The 18,337-nt window shown below is 62.5% G+C and overlaps 3 protein-coding genes across 10 annotated transcripts in view; all 3 read left to right on the forward strand.

Moving 5' to 3' along the window:
- The window catches only part of NOS3 (nitric oxide synthase 3), a 65,108-nt gene extending 63,466 nt beyond the window's left edge, over positions 1 to 1,642 (forward strand). The window contains 4 exon segments of the mRNA XM_043509828.1: positions 265 to 386; positions 704 to 852; positions 927 to 1,121; positions 1,415 to 1,642. Of these exon segments, the coding sequence (XP_043365763.1) occupies positions 265 to 386; positions 704 to 852; positions 927 to 1,121; positions 1,415 to 1,540 (592 nt within the window). The 3' untranslated portion in view covers positions 1,541 to 1,642.
- An 867-nt stretch (positions 1,643 to 2,509) lies between these two features.
- ABCB8 (ATP binding cassette subfamily B member 8) lies at positions 2,510 to 14,059 on the forward strand. 8 transcript variants are annotated; one of them, XR_006279545.1, is made up of 17 exons: positions 2,510 to 2,638; positions 3,536 to 3,830; positions 4,033 to 4,188; positions 5,863 to 5,957; positions 6,300 to 6,405; positions 6,572 to 6,733; positions 8,369 to 8,454; positions 8,674 to 8,771; positions 9,638 to 9,743; positions 10,843 to 10,876; positions 11,368 to 11,504; positions 11,926 to 12,020; positions 12,379 to 12,512; positions 12,627 to 12,774; positions 13,087 to 13,337; positions 13,691 to 13,842; positions 13,913 to 14,059. XR_006279545.1 is itself a non-coding variant. In XM_038392006.2 (16 exons), the coding sequence occupies exons 1-16, from the start codon at positions 2,586 to 2,588 to the stop codon at positions 13,769 to 13,771; spliced, it is 2,037 nt and encodes a 678-aa protein (XP_038247934.1). In that variant the 5' UTR covers positions 2,510 to 2,585; the 3' UTR covers positions 13,772 to 14,059. The 8 variants fall into 8 exon arrangements, 7 of the variants coding, with proteins under 7 accessions (XP_038247934.1, XP_043365765.1, XP_038247935.1 ...); XM_038392006.2 differs by having other exon boundaries at positions 13,691 to 14,059; XM_043509829.1 differs by having other exon boundaries at positions 2,529 to 2,632; positions 13,691 to 14,059.
- A 1,740-nt stretch (positions 14,060 to 15,799) lies between these two features.
- The window catches only part of ASIC3 (acid sensing ion channel subunit 3), a 35,153-nt gene continuing 32,615 nt past the window's right edge, over positions 15,800 to 18,337 (forward strand). Inside the window, exons 1-3 of the mRNA XM_043507148.1 lie at positions 15,800 to 15,846; positions 16,064 to 16,189; positions 16,420 to 16,495. Coding sequence (XP_043363083.1) covers positions 15,800 to 15,846; positions 16,064 to 16,189; positions 16,420 to 16,495 — 249 coding nt within the window. The remainder of the gene's footprint in view (positions 15,847 to 16,063; positions 16,190 to 16,419; positions 16,496 to 18,337) is intronic.

Here is an 18,337-nt window from a genome sequence, read left to right on the forward strand (position 1 = left end):
GCCAGGGTGGGGGGAGGGGGGACCCTGCATGGGGCGTAGGGCGGGGGCTGGTGGGGCTTGGACCCTGCCCGCATGCTCCCTCCTGTGGCTCTTCCACCCCACAGGCCCCACATCTCCCAGCATGCCCTGCTCCACCCCTCGTCTGGGGACCCCTCCTGCTCCCATTAACCCTTTCTGCTGCCATGGCCCCTGCCCCGAGGCCCTGCAATGCACTGGCTGCTCGACCCCGGTGCCATGCGCCAGACACTGTCACTCCCCACACAGGGCCCCGTCCTTCCGGCTCCCGCAGGACCCCAGTGCCCCCTGCATCCTGGTGGGTCCAGGCACCGGCATCGCCCCCTTCCGGGGCTTCTGGCAGCAGCGGCTGCACGACATGGAGACGGAAGGTCAGACGGGCCGGGGGGGCTGGGCAGGGAGGCTGCATGGTGGCTGGGGGGCCTGGATTGGGCGGGGAGGCTGGGGGTTCCTAGGGCTCATGGCCTGGGCAGGTTGTGGGACTGGGGACAGGGCCTGGGGGGGCCTGGATTGGGTAGGGGAGTTGCGAGTTCCTAGGGCTCTTGGTTGGGGGGACCTGGCGTGCCTTGCCAAGGGGCACTGGGAGGGCCAGGGTGTGTCCGGGAGGGGTCTCGGCAGGGCCAGGGCGGGAGCAGGTTCCCGGGGCTGGGGGGCCACCACTGCCCCTAACCCTGCCCCTGCCCTCCAGGCCTCCGGCCGGGTGAGATGATCCTGGTATTTGGCTGTCGCTGTGCCCGCCTCGACCACCTCTACCAGCAGGAGGCGCTGGAGGCCCAGCAGAAGGGGGTGCTGAGCCAGGTGCTGACAGCTTTCTCCAGGGACCCCGACGTCCCCAAGGTAACGGGGGCTGCGCCCAGGGGGGCTGGCTGGGGGGCCGGGGTGGCTCACACTGACGCTCTGCCCTGCCCCAGGCCTACGTGCAGGACGTCCTGCGGACGCAGCTGCCGGGCGACGTGTACCAGGTGCTGTGCCAGCGCGGGGGCCACCTCTACGTCTGCGGGGACGTCACCATGGCCACCGGCGTCCTGCAGACGGTGCAGCAGATCCTGGCCCAGGAGGGAGGCATGACGCTGGCTGAGGCCGGAGACTTAATCAACGAACTCCGGGTACGGGGTGAGGGAGCAGCTCCAGCTGGGGGCACGGGGACACGGGCAGCCTGGGCTAGGCAAGTAGGGGGCTGCGGGTCGGCAGTGAGGGGCACCGGCTGAGCTGGGGGGGTGGGACCCCAGGGCTGTGATAGGGGCTGCGGGTTGGGACTGAGGGGTGCCGGCAGGGCTGGGATAGGGGCTGCGGGTTGGGACGGAGGGGGGCTGGAATTGCAGGGCTCCCTGGGCATTATTCTCGGTGCTCTGCGGGTGCTGCCCTGCCCGGCGCCCCTCACCGCGGGTCTCTCCCCCAGGACCAGAACCGCTGCCATGAGGACATCTTCGGCCTGACGTTCCGCACGCAGGAGGTGGCCTCGCGGATCCGCTCTCAGTCCTTCTCGGCGCAGGCACGGAGCCCGCTGGACCCCCCCCCTGAGTGACCCCTGGCTCCTCGGCCCATGGGGGTGGGAGCAGGGCCCTTTGCCCCACTGCTGCTGCCTCCCCCCCCCGCAGCCCCCCAATAAAGCATTTAGTTTTGATAATTGCAGCTTGTCATTTTCCACGATGCCTCTAGCGACTGGGGGATCAGCCCCGTCTCCGGTGTGGCCTCCCGCGCCCCCATGGTCTGGGGCCCAGCCCCGCTGCGAGGGCAGGGCCACCCATTCAGACTCTGCCAAGCCGCAGCCGGGCATGGGTCCGATGGCTTCGGGGCATGGAGCTGGCCAGCACAACCGGCTGCACCAAGGCAGAGAAGGCAGCCGGTCACCCCGGGCTGCTGCTGCTCCAGGGGCCAAGGAGCCAGCTGCTTTCCTAGGGCCCGGGCCCCGGGGCACCTGGCAGGGGGCAGAGCTGGGGGCCACTGGGCTAGGCAAGTAGGGGGCTGCGGGTCGGCAGTGAGGGGCAACGGCAGAGCTGGGGGGGTGGGACTCCGTCCGGGAAGGACGGGGCTCTGGCCCGGGGGCGGGGTCAGTCTGTGAATGGGCGGGGCTCTGGTCCACGGAGGGGCAGGGTGAGTCCGGGGAGGGGCGGAGCTCTGATTTGGGGGCGGGGTCGGTTCAGGGAGGGGCGGGGCTCTGGCCCGGGGGCGGGGTCAGTCTGTGAATGGGCGGGGCTCTGGTCCAGGGAGGGGCAGGGTGAGTCCGGGGAGGGGCGGAGCTCTGATTTGGGGGCGGGGTTGGTTCAGGGAGGGGCGGGGCTCTGGCCCGGGGGCGGGGTCAGTCTGTGAATGGGCGGGGCTCTGGTCCAGGGAGGGGCAGGGTGAGTCCGGGGAGGGGCGGAGCTCTGATTTGGGGGCGGGGTCGGTTCAGGGAGGGGCGGGGCTCTGGCCCGGGGGCGGGGTCAGTCTGTGAATGGGCGGGGCTCTGGCCCAGGGAGGGGCGGGGCTCCGGCTTGGGGGGCGGGGTCAGGCGCGGAAGCTCTCGGTGGCGACGATCCGCCCCCCGTGGCGCGGTGCATTGTGGGTCGGCCGGGGCCGCCGCTGCCGTGATGCTGCTGGTGCTGCTCCGGGCGGCGCGCGGAGGCTGCCGGGCCAGGGCCAGGTACCGCGTCACCCGGACGCCTGGGTTCTCCCGTCTGCCCCCCCCCCCCCCGCAGTGCGCGCTGGGGTGTCCTCGTGCACGTGGCCGCTGGAGCCCCCACGGCACGCGCGTGTGTGACACGCTCATAGCCCCGCACCAGCCCCCCCCGGGCGGAGACGCGCCCCCCCTCCTGCGTGGCGGGGGGGGAGCAGGGCGTGGGGTTGTGGGGTGGGCGCGGGGGGAGCAGGGCGTGGGGTGGGCGCGGGCGCGGGGGGGAGCAGGGCATGGGGTGGGCGCGGGCGCGGGGGGGGAGCAGGGCGTGGGGGTGTGGGGTGGGCGCGGGGGGGAGCAGGGCCTGTGGTGGGCGCGGGCGCGGGGGGGAGCAGGGCGTGGGGTGGGCGCAGGCGCGGGGGGGAGCAGGGCGTGGGGTTGGCGCGGGGGGGAGCAGGACGTGGGGTTGGCGCGGGGGGGAGCAGGGCATGGGGTGGGCGCGGGCGCGGGGGGGAGCAGGGCGTGGGGGTGTGGGGTGGGCGCGGGGGTGCAGGGAGCTGGGCACCGGGGTGGAGCAGGGCGTGGGGTGGGCGCGGGCGCGGGGGGGAGCAGGGCGTGGGAGTGTGGGGTGGGCGCGGGGGGGAGCAGGGCCTGTGGTGGGCGTGGGCGCGGGGGGGAGCAGGGCGTGGGGTTGGCGCGGGCGCGGGGGGGAGCAGGGCGTGGGGGTGTGGGGTGGGCGCGGGGGGGAGCAGGGGGGAGCAGGGTGTGGGGTGGGCGCGGGGGGGAGCAGGGCGTGGGGTGGGCGCGGGGGGGAGCAGGGCGTGGGGGTGTGGGGTGGGCGCAGGGGTGCAGGGAGCTGGGCACCGGGGTGGAGCAGGGGAGAGTGGGCACCGCCCGGGGCACCTCATCCCGCTCTTCTCCTTTCAGGTATGTGGCCAGTCATGCCAGAGTCTCCGGCCCCCTCCGAGCCGCCGGCCGCCTCGCCGCGCCGTCCCCAGCCCTGCCCCGCTGCCCCTTCTCGCTGGGCCGGGCCGCCGCGCTCCTGGCGGGGCCAGCCTTGCTGGGCCTGGGGGCTGGCCTCGCCCGCAGCGGAGCTCATTGCCAGGAGGCTGGGAGCCCCGGCCCGGCCCCCGCCTCCCCCAAGCCAGAGCCCGACTTCAACTGGGCCGAGTTCTGGAAGTTCCTTCGCCCGCAGCTGCTGGCTCTGTCGGCAGCCGTCGTGGTAAGAACCTCCCGGTACGCCCCCCAGGGAATGTGGGGGAGCCTGGAGGAGGAGCCCAGCCCCCTGCTGGACCAACAGGCTCCAGCCTTGGCCAGTCTGGGGGCTCCCGGGCCCGTACCCCCCTCAGACATCCGTCTGAGCCAGGTGGCCCTGGGAGTGATGCCCCCAGGGGTCAATGCTGGGCTCTGATCTCTCTCTGCAGTTTGCCTTGGGTGTGGCCCTGCTCAACATCCGGATCCCCATGCTCCTGGGGGAGCTGGTGAATGTGGTGGCACGCTGCACCCAGCAGCGGGTTGGGAACTACCTGCGTGAGATGCGCCGGCCTGCCTTCCGCCTGCTCCTGCTCTACAGCCTGCAGGTGAGCTGGGGGGGCAGGGAGGGCTGTGAGCCGTTGGGCTCTGAGCACCCCCCACCCCGGTCATCTCTAACAGAAATATGCAGCCGCTGTCCCAGACAACCCGAGGGGGCCAAATGCTGTACCCAGATCTAAGAAATTCCCCGGATCACCCCAGGGCCTTAGATCACTCGGCCTTACATCTGTACCTGGCAAACTGGTTGAAATGATCATTAATAACAGTCTATTAAAAGACCTGGAAGATCAGGGTTTCACAGGGTCTAACCAGCGTGATTTCTGCCAAGGAAAAATCACATCTCACTCATCTACTGAATGAGCTGACGTAATTTAGACTTTCAAAAGGCCTTTTCCAAGGTCCCCCACAAGACAAGAGGTGGCTAAAGAAGTGAAGTCATCCTGGATGAGAGAGACAGTATTGTCATGGATCAAAGGCTGGCTGGGCATAGAAAGCGAGAGCAGGACTAAAGAACACAAGGTTAACAGCGGGGCCTGAAGGCACCAGGCTAGGTCCTGTGCTTAATGAATTTATCAGTGGTCTGGAAAGGAGGGTGAGCAGGGAAGTAGCAGCATTTGCAGCTGAGAAGTTATTTAGGTGAATCAGGCCCAGAGAGGGCGGTGAGGAACTCAGAGATCCCAAGCCCAGCTGGGTGAAACGGCTGCATGACTGCCAGTGAAGTTCACTGCTGATAAATACTAAGTAATGCGCATTGGAGGGGAAAATACGAACAACTTGTCCACCTGACAGGGCTCGACATTAACTGTGTCAGCCCAGAAAAGGGATCTGGGCGTCAATGCCGACAGCTCAGTGGAGATCTCTGCTCAATGCACAGCTGTTGTCAAAAAAGCTGAGGTGATGTTGGGATGCTTAAGGACTGGGGAGGTGAACAACAGAGAATATTCAAATGCCTTTTTATAAACCAATGGCACCACCTCCTCTGGATCCTGTGTGCAGCACGGGCGCTCTGTCCCAGACAGGCTATTGCAGAGTTAGAGGGGGTTCAGACAAGGGCCACAGAGATGACCCCGGACCTGGAAACACTCTGTTACAAAGCGAGATTGGAACGACTGGGATTGTTACCGCAGAGAGCAGACGTGTGAGAGGCCGCGTGAGAAGTCTATAAAATAACGCCTGGCCTAAATCAGTGAGATCGGGCCTGGCTTTGCTTCCTGACTCGTAACACGAGGACGAGGGGCCAGTCCATGAAATTAAATGGTGGGACGTTCCAAACTGATCTGAGGAAATACTGTCCCACAATGTGTGGTTGGACTGTGGAACTCTCTGCCACAGGAGGTTGCTGAGGCCAGGGACTGAGGAAGATTCAAAGAGGATGTTTTATGTGGGTACCAAGATATTCAGGTAGAGCCCTGTGTGGGACTGTTGTTTAATCCTGCTCCCGCTAGTATGGCAGCAGGGCCCACGGGATCCCAGCCCCGCAGCAGGGCTCTGCACTAGTCCTGCACAGGGTGCTACATCCTGGGATGTTTTAATTCCTGGCACCACCTCTGTGGCAGGATGTGAAAGCCACTGCTGGTCCCTGCCTCCTGGGGTTGGGATGAGATTTGAGGAGGGGCCAGTCACCCCAGATCCACAGCAGTGGGGCTCTCATAGGTGCTCTTGGGCAGGGCGCTGGGCTTGCGGGCCTCGGGCTGACTGCTGTGGCCATTCCTCCATCCCAGGGGCTGCTGACCTTCAGCTACATCGTGCTGCTGGCTCGGGTTGGGGAGCGGGTGGCCGGCAGCATGCGCAAGGCCCTCTTCGCATCCCTGCTGCGGTAAATCCATCCACTCGGGGGGGATGCGTGGGAAGGAGTGTGGGTTGATGCCTGTAGGGGAAAGGGCAGCATTGGGGGAGGGCTGGGGGCAATGGCTGCAGTGGGGGGGCATGTTTGGGGAGCAAGGGGTAGGGGAATGACAGGTTGGTTGGGGGGAAGGAGGTAGAGGGTCGTTGGGGGGGCTGGCTGAGGAACGGGGGTTGGTTGGGGAGCGGGAGGTTGGTTGGGGGGCTGGGGTTGCAGGGGGGTTGGTTGGGGGAACAGAGGGGGGTGAGCTGGGGGAGTTGGAAGCAGCAGCTCCTGCAGGCCCCTCCCCCCCAGCCCCTGTCCCATCCCCCCCAGACAGGACATGGCGTTCTTTGATGCCAACCAGACGGGGCAGCTGGTGAATCGGCTCACAACCGATATCCAGGAGTTCAAATCCTCCTTCAAACTCGTCATCTCCCAGGTGAGGCTCATGGGAGCAGCCCCAGGTGTCCCGGGGCAGCCCCATCCTCTCCCAGCCAGCACCCCCCACCCTGGGTGCTGAGTGCCCCGCCCTTGGCCTCTCCTGACTCTGCTGGGGAGGGCCTGGGGGCCCCACGGGATCCCACTGACTGGGTCTCTGCCTCCAGGGTCTGCGCAGTGTCACGCAAACTGTGGGCTGCTTCGCCGCGCTCTACCTGCTCTCGCCCAAGCTGACCGGGCTGCTCCTGGTGGTGATGCCCAGCTTGGTGGGCGCCGGTGCCCTGATCGGCTCTGTCCTGCGCAGCCTCTCCCGCCAGGCCCAAGAGCAGGTAACGCCCCCTGTGAAGGGTTGGGTCACAGGGATCCCCTTGGGACTGTCACCGGACGTGCTGAGATTACCTCCGAGCCCATTTTCCCTGCCAGCCTGGGACTCCAAAACCCTGCCTTGTTGAGCCAGACACGCCAGCCTGCTGCAAACACAGACCCCGGTCAGGGCCACACCCCCAAAGCTGCAGACTTAACTGAAAACCACTCAGCAGGCTCCCTGTTTCCAGCACCCAGACACCCAGCTCCCAATGGGATCCAACCCCCAAATAAAATCGTTTTACTCTGTAGAAAGCTTATACAGGATAAATTCATAAAATTGTCTGCTCTCTATAACACAGATAGAGAGAGATGCACAGCTGTTTGCTCCCCCAGTATTATTCACTTACTCTGGGTTTACCAATAAACAAAAGTGATTTTATTAAGTATAAAAAGTAGGATGTAAGTGGTTTCAAGTAATAACAGACAAAACAAAGTAATTTACCAATCAAAATAAACCAATACACGCAAGTCTAAGCCTAATACATTAAGAAACTGATTACAGGTAAATCTAACCCTTAGAGATGTTTCAATACGCTTCTTTCACAGACTCGACTCCTTCCTAGTCTGGGCCCAGTTCTTTCCCCAGTACAGTCCTTGTTAGTTCCAGCCGGCATCCCTGGTGGGATGCAGGGGTTTTCACATGATTGGGACCCTCCTTGTGCTGTTCCACTCACTTTTCTAGCTGTCACATGGCGGGAATCTTTTGTCTTTCTGGGTCCCCACCCCTCCTTCTAAATGGAAAAGTACCAGATTTAAATGTTTCAGAGTAGCAGCCATGTTAGTCTGTATCCGCAAAAAGAAAAGGAGGACTTGTGGCACCTTAGAGACTAACAAATTTATTTGAGCATAAGCTTTCGTGAGCTACAGCTCACTTCATCGGAAAGCTTATGCTCAAATAAATTTGTTAGTCTCTAAGGTGCCACAAGTCCTCCTTTAGATTTAAGATGGATTCCAGTATCATGTGACATGCCCTCATTCTTCATTACCCAGGGGCTGGCCCACCCGTACACAGGAAGGCTTGCAGGTAAAGAAACCATCTACAACAATTGTCCGAGTCAATGGGAGCCATCAAGATTCTAAACCTGCAGGGGCCCAGACTTTGCATGATTATAGTAGGACCTCAGAGTTGTACTTGATATGCCTAGCTTCAGATACTAGAACCATAGAATAGCAGGGTTGGAAGAGACCTCAGGAGGTCATCTAGTCCAACCCCCTACATGCGTACAAATAGGATGACCACACTCAGTAGGTTATAACCTTTGCAATGATACCTTACAAGAGATCTTTTGCATGAAGCGTATTCCAGTTACGTCATATTCACAGTCAGAAGCATATTTCCATAAAACATTATGGAGAGCAACGTCTCTGCCCGCCCCACCCTGCCAGGCCCAGCGCAGCAGGTAACACCCCCCGCCCCCCAGGGCCAGGAGCAGACAACACCCCCGCTCTCCTGCCAGGCACAAACGATGGCTGTGCGTTTGTGGGCCCCCGGTACGGTGGGAGTGTTGAGGTGGCAGGTGCCCCAGCCATGGCTTCTCCTGCCCCATCGGGCAGGCAGCGCCCGCAGAGCAAGGTAGCCTGTGACCGTCTCTCTGCAGGTGGGCAAGGCTACGGGGGTGGCAGATGAGGTGCTGGGAAACGTGCGGACTGTGCGGGCCTTTGCCATGGAGGACACAGAGCTGGCGTAAGTACCAGGCAGTGGCTTTGTCATCCCCCCCCCGCCCCACTCACACCAACCCCACATGCACATACTCCCTGCTGCCCAGACCCCAAAGCTGGGACTTGTTCCTTGCCATCTGGGCCAGCTCTGGGGGGCGCTGTGCAGGAGAGGTGCTGTAAGGAAGGCCTTGCAGCCGCCAGCCCCGCCCCTGGTGTGGGTCACCAATACCCCCTTGCCTTGCAGCCTGTACTGCCACGAGGTGGATCGGTCGAGCCGGCTGAACGAGAAGTTGGGCAGGGGCATCGCTGTCTTCCAGGGGCTGTCCAACGTGGTGCTGAACTGTGAGTGGACGGCGCATGGCTGGGCCGTGCTGTAACCAGCCCCCCCAGGTCCTGTCTGTTCACTAGGGTGGGCCACACGGCCCCCCCCACCTCCAATGGAGCCTCTGGGCTCCAGCACTCCTCCTCCCCCCCCATGAGCTCTGCCACTGAGTCTCTCTGAGCCAGGCTCTAGGGAAACCTCATCGCGCCCAGCCAGGATCGGCCCTGGCACCAGGAGCCTTTTCCCCCCAGAGCAGGTTTGTCAGTCGCCTGGAACAAGCCCTCAGTAGCGCAGAGATGCAGTCTGGACTGGCTACCCCCAGGACTCCCGTCAGCCATGCTACTATAGGGCCCCTGTGACCCTTCTCCCGTCCCGTCCGCCATGAGCCCCATGGCTGTGACATCCCCCTGCCCTCCAGCACTGCTCTGGCTAAGGGCTCGGCTCTGCTCCCTGCAGGAAGCTAGGGAAGCAGTTGGCTCCAGGTTAATCTGCAGCCAGTGAGTCTCTGCGGGGGCCTCTGGCCAGCCTAGGCAACCCTAATGGTTCTGTCTCCACCTCGCCCTGACTCCCCTGGGCAACGATGCCAAGGCCATAGGGACAGACTAACTGGGATGCGGAGAATTCCCCCGGGGTGTGCCCACACCATGCAGTGCCAGCCGCTCAGCCCGCCCTGTGCACCCAGCCAGGTGCCAGCCGCTGCGCTCCACCCCAGAGGAGGCTGCCTTTCCGGGCTGTTAGGGAAATACTTCGGCATCTCTCAGTGTGAGGGCACTGTGCCAGCCAGTGGGTCTGAGGGGGGCTGCGGGCTTCTCCTCTCTCCTGTGTCCCACTCCCTGTGGCGGGGCTGGAAGTCCTCATGTCACCATGCCGCTCTCTGCCCCTGCAGGTATTGTGCTGGGCACCGTCTTTGTGGGGGGCTCCCTCATGGCTGGGGAGGAGCTCTTGCCTGGAGACCTCATGTCCTTCATGGTGGCTTCGCAGACAGTGCAAAGGTCAGAGAGCAACAGTTGTGTGCATTTCACCCCTGGGGTGAAGCTCACCATGAGAGTCGTTATCAGTGGGTCACAGTCAGGCTGGAAGGGAATAACGAGTGGGATCCGGCAGGGATTGGTTCTGGGTCTGGTTCTGTTCAATATCGTCACTGATTTAGATAACGGCGTAGAGAGTACACTTATCAAGTTTGCGGACGATACCAAGCTGGGAGGGGCTGCAAGTGCTTTGGAGGACAGGATGAAAATTCAAAAGGATCTGGACAAACTGGAGAAATGGACTGAAGTAAACTGGATGAAATTCAATAGGGACAAATGCAAAGCCCTCCACTTAGGAAGGAACAATCAGTTGCACACATACACAATGGGAAATGACTGCCTAGGAAGGAGTCCTGCGGAAAGGGATCTGGGGTCACAGTGGATCACAAGCTAAAGATGAGTCAACAGTGTAACAAACATCATTCTGGGCTGTATGAGCAGGAGTGTTGTAAGCAAGACACAAGAAGTAATTCTTCCGCTCTGCTCCGCGCTGATTAGGCCTCAACTGGAGCATTGTGTCCAGTTCTGGGCACCACGTTTCAGGAAAGATGTGGACGAACTGGAGAAAGTCTAGAGAAGAGCAACAAAACTGATGAAAGGTCTAGAACACATGACCGGTGCGGGAAGATTGAAAACACTGGGTTTGTTTAGTCCGCGGCAAAGAAGACTGAGGGGGGACGTGAGAACAGTTTTCAGGTACATAAAAGGTTGTTACAAGGAGGAGGGAGAGGAATTGTCCTTCTTAACCTCTGAGGACAGGACAAGATGCAATGGGCTTAAATTGCAGCAAGGGCAGTTTAGGTTGGACATTAGGAAAAACCTCCGACCTGCCAGGGTGGTTCAGCACTGGAATAAATTGCCCAGGGAGGTTGTGGAATCTCCCTCGTTGGGGATTTTTAAGAGCAGGTTGGACAAACACCTGTCAGGGATGGTCTGGATGCTGTGTAGTCCTGTCGTGAGTGCAGGGGACTGGACTAGGCGACCTCTCGAGGTCCCGTCCAGTCCCATGATTCTATGTCCCCGTGCCCAGTGCTGAGCAGAGCCTCTCCCCTTGTCTCGGCAGGTCCATGGCCAACATCTCCGTCCTGTTTGGACAGGTAGGTGGGGCAGGGACTGGCTGGCTCGGTCCCCCTTTGACACCTCCCCGCTCTTGTGGGGCTAGCAGCATGACACAGGCTACCGAGGGCCAGGGTGACCTGTACCAGCAGCTGGTTCACAGGGCTTGCTTGCTGCTTCTGGGCGGAGGGATTGGGACAAGTGCCGGCCTGTCTGGTTGGTTGAAGGTACAACTGGCCAGATCCTGCCTGGTTGTTCTTTATCCATATGCCCTGCTCTGGCCCAACTGCTGCATCTTGTAAACTGAGGCAAGGACCCCTGAGGCACAACAGTGGTGATGGGGGTTCCTGCTGCGCCCCTATGCTGGCCCCAGACTGTCAGCTGGGCAAGGGAGAAGGGCCGGGCCCCCACTGGCCAGGGCCCTTCCAGCACACGATGCCATGTGGCCATGGAGGGGTGACGCAAACGGGGCTGCCCCAGTGACATGGTGACCAGGGCATCGGGCAGTCCCACCCCATTGCTGTCCCCGCAGGTCGTGCGAGGCCTCAGCGCTGGAGCCCGTGTCTTTGAGCTCATGACCCTGGAGCCGACTGTGTCCCTGTCCGGGGGGGACCGGATCCCCAGCCACTCCCTGCTCGGCCACATCTGCTTCCAGGACGTCTGCTTCAGGTGAGAGCAGCTGGCGGGGGGGCTCTGGTCTGTGCCACTGGGCACCTGTCATTCTCATCCTCTGTACCACCCTTCCCCCAGCCCTGCCGGTGCCCCTCACTCCCGACCCGCAGCCCCTGCCAGCCCAGCCCTGCCCCCCCAGCCCTACCGGTGCCCCTCACTCCCGACCCGCAGCCCCTGCCAGCCCAGCCCTGCCCCCCCCCAGCCCTGCCGGTGCCCCTCACTCCCGACCCGCAGCCCCTGCCAGCCCAGCCCTGCCCCCCCAGCCCTGCTGGTGCCCCTCACTCCCGACCCGCAGCCCCTGCCCCCCCAGCTCTGCCTTGCCCCTCACTCCCAGTTGCACAGCTTCTCCGCACTTGCCCAGCACTTGGCCACGCTGTCTGCCCTGCCCAGCCTGACCCCTCTCTTCTTGCTGTCGCAGTTACCCCACGCGCCCCAGCTGCCCGGTGCTACGGAACTTCAGCCTCACCCTACCCCCTCGCAAGACAGTGGCCATCGTGGGCGAGTCGGGAGGAGGTACCACAGGAAGTGCCCAGGTTCCTCCCACCCCTTGGCTGCCCCTAGGCCATGAGTGCCAAGAGGCCCTCCCCCACCCCAAATCCGTCACAGGTGGGGTCTCGCAGGGCAGCCAGTCCAGAGAGGGGCGGGGAGGAGCCAAGGTCTCATGGGGAATGGGGGAATGGTCCTGGCTCCCTGCCCCCCTGCCCTCCCAGAGCTGGGATAGAACCCAGGCTTCCTGGCTCCCAGCCTACTTGGCCCCACTTCAGGTCAGAGTTCAGTCCCCTGCAGACTCTGAAATGGCCCCTGCCCCTCCCTGGGCTGTGGGCAGTGCCGTGGGCCATGCTGCTGCCAGCCTCGTCCCCTTGCCCCGCAGGGAAGTCGACGGTGGCGGCACTGCTGGAGCGTTTCTATGAACCCACGCGGGGGGCCATCACGCTGGACGGACGGGAGCTCTGCACCCTGGACCCCTCATGGCTACGGGGGCAGGTCATTGGCTTCATCAGCCAGGTGAGAGGGGCGAGAGAGTGCAGGGAGCAGGGAATGGGGTGGTGGGGGGAGTGGAGCGCAAGGCGGGGGTCAGGCTGCTCCCAGCACTGAAACGGTATCTCCCCCCCACCCCAGGAGCCTGCGCTCTTTGGAACGACCATCCTGGAGAACATCCGCTTTGGCAAGCCCAGCGCGACCGACGCCGAGGTCTACGCCGCGGCCCAGCTGGCCAACGCCGACAGCTTCATCCGCAGCTTCCCCCAGGGCTATGGCACCATCGTGGGTGAGTGCAGGGCCCTGGCACCTTCCTCTGCCCCCACTCACCCGTCACTGCCCGTGGCTGGGGAGCAAAGTGGGCACTGTCTGTGGGGGGAGTAGCTGCTGGCTGGAGCTGCCAGACCTGATCCGAGTGGAAATACGGCTGTGGCGAGGTCTCCATGACACAGGGTCAGTGGAGCCGGGGCAGCCCTGCTGTAGCTCAGCTGGTGCCATGGGCCAGAACCAGGGTCCAGGGAGAGGGCCCCTGCCTTGGGCTCTAACAGGCCGGATGGGACGGGCAGAACAGCCCCACAGAGCCCCGCCCCTGTCCCCCCAGGTGAGCGCGGCGTGATGCTGTCGGGGGGCCAGAAGCAGCGTGTGGCCATCGCCCGGGCCCTCCTTAAGAACCCGTCGGTGCTGATCCTGGACGAGGCCACGAGCGCACTGGACACAGAGTCGGAGCAGGTGGTGCAGGAGGCACTGGAGCGGGCCATGGCTGGCCGCACTGTGCTGGTCATCGCCCACCGGCTCAGCACCATCCAGGGCGCCGACCTCATCGTGGTGCTGGCCCGGGGCTGCGTGGCTGAGGTGAGGGGGGACGAGGCTGGGCGGGGGGGCAGAGTCCTGCAGGTGGGGTTGGCAGGGGGCCAGTTCTGGAGGCACAGAGTGTTGTGGGTGGGGGGCGCATGGGGAGGTACAAGGGCGCAGGGACGAGACCGGTGTTCTGGGTGGGTGGTCCCCGGGTCGGCGGGGGCATGGGGAGGTACGAGGGTGCGGGGATGAGACGGGTGTTTTGGGGGCATGGGATGTTCTGTGTGGGCGGTCCCCCTGGTGGGAGGGGCACAGAGGCATTCTGGGGGGGTACAGGGAGCGCAGGGCCAAGGTTGGGCGTGGCCGGCTCTGTGACCTCCTCTTCCCCCCCCCCCCCGGTCTTCCCCCAGGCGGGGACTCATGCAGAGCTGCTACGCCGGAGTGGGCTGTATGCTGAGCTCATCCGCAGACAGGCCATGGAGCAGCCCTGAGCGGGGACGAGCCCAGCAGAGACCCTGGATCGGTGCACTGACCTCTGGTGCTGGGGCCTGCCCGGCCACGGGCCCCTCTGTGCCCCTGGGTGGGGGTCCCGGCCCCCTTCTGCTCTGCCCCCAGGCTGGCACTGGCCCCAGCCCCCTCCTCTATCCCTGGGCGCGGCTCCCTGGCTCTGGCTCCCCTCCCCGGCTCTGCCCCTGGGCCTGGGCCACGGCCCGAAGCAAGGTGCTGGGTGCCCAGGTTCGTGCTGTGCCCCGTCCGCCAATAAAAGCCAAGTGCAGCTGCAGCTGTTGTCTGGGACGGGGTGGGGTTGGGGGGTGCGGGCGGTGGCAGGGGAAGCTGGGACTAGCCAGACCCGCTTCACTACCCTAGTGATCAGCCCCTGATGTCATCTCCTGCCCCTCCCCCCTGCCTGGCGGGGGCTCTGGCCGTGCCCCCAACGTGCCCCAGGGGAGGTGCACTCATGAGGGCTCCCAGGGATCTGGGGGTTGCCATGGGGATGGGGATGTGACTCAGAACCACCCCGCCCCAGGGACTCGTCCCTGCCCCGGCTCAGGCTGTGCAGGGGCCCAGGCAAGTGGAGTAATGGGCTGAGGGCCTGGGCCAAGTCCTCAGGCCTCATGTCTCCTCTCCTCAGTCCCAGCCTGTCCCCCACTACAGGCTCAGTCCCAGGCCAGAGCCTTCTGACCCTCTCCAGCTTGGGGGCCCCCAGCAGTGGCAGGAAACGCTCCCGTGCCCTCCTGCACCCTCTCCCCAGAGCCCCGGCCTGGAGGCAGGTTGGGGGCCCCTTGGCTGACTGGCTGCTCCCTGCTGCTATGCAACCCCCTGGGAATCGGTGACACCCCAGCAGGGGGTGCAGGCTGAGCCCGACAGGCCCCACCAGGTTCCCCGCAGGTGCTCCAGGGGCTGGTGGGGGGAGAGGGGCTCATTCCCTTGAGGGCTCCCAGCCTGGGCCTGCAGCAGGGGTGTGGGCACTGGGGGTCCCTGGCAGGTTCATCCCTGCGCAGGGAGTGCTGGGGGGCTCTGACCCAGAAGGGGAGTTTGTCTCTGGGCTGGGATCCCAGGGGCTGACAGCAGAGAGAGCAGCCGAGAGGCTGGGGTGTGGGGAGAGTGTCCCCCAGGGAGGGCAGCTCCTGGCCCTGGGGACTGGCCAGCAGGGGTCATGTCCTGCAGACCTGTGGGTGCCACCTCACCCTGGTCCCCCACTAGACACCTTTCTGGGTTAGTGGGGCAAGCTGGGCTCTCTGCAGGGCCAGAGCTTCGTTCTGAGCTCTCCAGGTGGGGCCTGCGCCCAGTGCAGGAAGGTGGGCAGGGCCAGTATGTGCCTGACTCCACAGCAGCGGCTGCACCTTGGCAAGTGCCCTTCACCTGTACCCAGTGCGGGCACCACTTCCTGCAGCAGGGAGTCCTGTGTGTGCCCAGCGAGGAGAGCCCCTGCCATGGACACAGCGAGCCAGGCCATCCACCATCATGTGCATGAGCGAGTGCCCTTCCCTGGCCCTCACCGCACCCAGCCCTGCTGCTACAAGGCCAGCCCCATCCTGCGCTGGGTCAGGGGCCCACAGGGAGAGTCAGATGCAGCTGAGCAGCTAGGTCTCTGCACCCAGTGCGGGAGGGGCCTCAACACAAAGGCTTCCTCCATCACAGCCCGGGCAGCATCTGGACCTGTGAAACCCAGGCCAGGTAGACGGGATGTGTGGAGCCAGGAACCCGTCACCCAAGCATGTACTGGGACCGAGATGAAGTACCGGGGGGCTGGGCTGTTCCGCCTTCACGCCCTTTGGGGGGAAGCTGGCGACAGCAGCTTGGCTGCAGGACAAGAGGACGGCGTGGGCGGCACCACGGCGGGCTGCTTCTCCTGGTTCTCAGCCTGCCGGCGTTGTGCCACCTTTGTCCTGGTCCTGAGCCGTGTCCTGACCAAGCCAGAGAGAGGAACTCAGGAGCCAGCAGCAAGAGCCTGGGACACGCGGCTTTGTCCCTGCTGAGCGCCCCCTTCCATCCCTCACCATCTGCCGCCTGTCTGGATGAGTCCGGCTCAGCCAGCCGGGGCTGGAGAGTTTGGCGTGCTGCCGTGAGCCTGTGACCAGAAGAACCCACTAAAACCAGGGCCATGGCTCAGGGTTGGTACCAGCGGACGGGCTGGGTGTCGTTAGGGCCACTCCGTGGCGGGGGGCTTGCCAGAGGCTGGGCCTGGCTTTCTCCGGCAGGGAGGGGCCAGTCAAGGGCAAGCCCAGACACGGACACGCATTTTCCACCTTTGCTGCTTTTCTCTTCCCCCTTGTGTGCAGGTGTTTGGTGGGGAACAGGGTTGGCCTCGCACTGGCTCCCGCCCTGTGGCTAAGGCCTGGCCTGCGCTGCCCAGCCAGGTTGCCCTACCGGCTCGGCTCGCAGCTTGGGGAACGGGCCCGCCCGCTGTGAGGGGGGTAAACCAACCTAGGGCCCGGGCCTGCCTGGCTAGGCTGCTGGAGGGATTCTTCCGTCACCCCAGCTGCTGCCTCTCCAAAGAGGTGTGTGTCCTGGGGACGAACGAACCCCTCGCTCCCTGTAGTGACTACCCAACACAGCAGAGCCGCAGCTGGGCCACTGCAGCGCTTCCCGGGGAGACGAACCAGAACTGCTGTTCTTCTGCCCCCCCCCCCAACAGTTACCAGCTACAGGCTGTTTTTGGGGTAGCTGCAGCCCTGCTGGCCCCTGGGCATGAGGGAGCCAAGGTGGGCGAGGTCAGAGCTTTTCTGGGATCAATGTCTGCTGGGGGGAGGAGACAAGCTTACCCAGCGCTCATCTCCAGGGTTGGGAAGTGCTCGTAGGGGCTGTCTCCACTGCCAGGTGCGCCCAGGGCTAGAACACGAGCTAGCAGCCCCAGGTTTGTTAGCCTAGAGACCGAACATCTACATGCGTGTGTAAACCCAGGTTAGGAATTGCTGAACCCTGGCTCCAAACCTGGGGCTCCAGCATCCACACTGCATTACCTGGGACCAAGGCCAACCACCACATCCCAGACTTCCTAGCACCCTCCCCAAATGGGGCCATTCTAGCCCTTTGTTTGTGGTGCAACGTGGGAGACTGACTGCCCAGAGCAAAGTCGACCCGTGGGCCCACGGGATCCTTCTGGCAGAGTCCCAGAGCACAAGTCCAATGGGGTCTACAACTAAACTACAAAGCAATAGGGCTTGACCCTGGGTCCTGGCTTAACTCAGGTTTAGCCCCTCCATCCCCATGGGACCCTAGGTCCAAGCCCTGGGTTAGTGTGATTTGTGTGTAGATGGGTCAGAGGGGGTAGGCTTGAGTCAGCGTTTGAGCCCTGGGCTTACTTTGTAGTGTAGACATACCCAGAGCATCACAACTAAATCCAAGGTGCACCAGATGTTTCGCAGGAGTTAATACAGATTCTAGGAGGCCATGTGAGGAGAGGTGGCCCATTAACACGTCTCCTGTCAAAGGCCCCAGAAAGGGGGGTTACTGGTGTGGGGGAAAGTATTGCTGACCTGACCCTATCCCACTTTCTGACAAGACCTACGCACTATATGCAGCATAGGTGAAAGCAGTAATGCAAGAGGCCTACAGGCCTGCATCCTGTAAGACTCGGCTTAAGCTAAGAGCATGTGCTGGGCCCTGGTACTTTGACACAGATAACAAACTAGGCCAACCTTTCACCTAGCTCAAGTGCCTAGCTGCCTATTCATAGATTCATAGATACTAAGGTCAGAAGGGACCACTCTGATCATCTAGTCCGACCTCCTGCACAGCGCAGGCCACAGAATGTCACCCACCCACTCCTATGAAAAACCTCACCCATGTCTGAGCTATTGAAGTCCTTAAATCATGGTTCAAAGACTTCAAGGAGCAGAGAAGCCTCCCTCCAGTCAACCATGCCCCATGCTACAGAGGAAGGCGAAAAACCTCCAGGGCCTCTCCAATCTGCCCCGGAGGAAAACTCCCTCCCGACCCCAAACATGGCGATCAGCCAAACCCTGAGCACATGGGCAAGATTCACCAGCCAGATACCCAGGAAAGAGTTTTCTATAGTAACTCAGATCCCATCCATCTAATATCCCATCTCAGGGGATTTGGCCTATTTACCCTGAATATTTAAAGATCAATTACTTACCAAAATCCCATTATCCCATCATACCATCTCCTCCATAAACTTATCGAGTAGAATCTTAAAACCAGATAGATCTTTTGCCCCCACTGCTTCCCTTGAAGGTTATTCCAAAACTTCACTCCTCTGATGGTTAAAAACCTTCGTCTGATTTCAAGTCTAAACTTCCTGGTGGTCAGTTTATACCCATTTGTTCTTGTGTCCACATTGGTGCTGAGCTTAAATAATTCCTCTCCCTCTCCTGTATTTATCCCTCTGATATATTTATAGAGAGCAATCATATCTCCCCTCAACCTTCTTTTAGTTAGGCTAAACAAGCCAAGCTCCTTAAGTCTCCTTTCATAAGACAAGTTTTCCATTCCTCGGATCATCCTAGTAGCCCTTCTCTGTACCTGCTCCAGTTTGAATTCAACCTTTTTAAACATGGAGACCAGAACTGCCACACAGTATTCTAGGTGAG

The sequence above is a fragment of the Dermochelys coriacea genome, chromosome 2, assembly GCF_009764565.3.
Source record: "Dermochelys coriacea isolate rDerCor1 chromosome 2, rDerCor1.pri.v4, whole genome shotgun sequence".
Classification (NCBI taxonomy): Eukaryota; Metazoa; Chordata; order Testudines; family Dermochelyidae; genus Dermochelys; species Dermochelys coriacea.

Bases quoted from the DNA above. Each gene is read 5' to 3' on its own strand.
- ABCB8 (XM_038392006.2), top strand. From the start codon at position 2,586: ATGCTGCTGGTGCTGCTCCGGGCGGCGCGCGGAGGCTGCCGGGCCAGG. The intron at 6,734-8,368 runs GTAACGCCCCCT...GTCTCTCTGCAG, and splicing joins CCCGCCAGGCCCAAGAGCAG to GTGGGCAAGGCTACGGGGGT. The intron at 10,877-11,367 runs GTAGGTGGGGCA...CTGTCCCCGCAG, and splicing joins TCTCCGTCCTGTTTGGACAG to GTCGTGCGAGGCCTCAGCGC.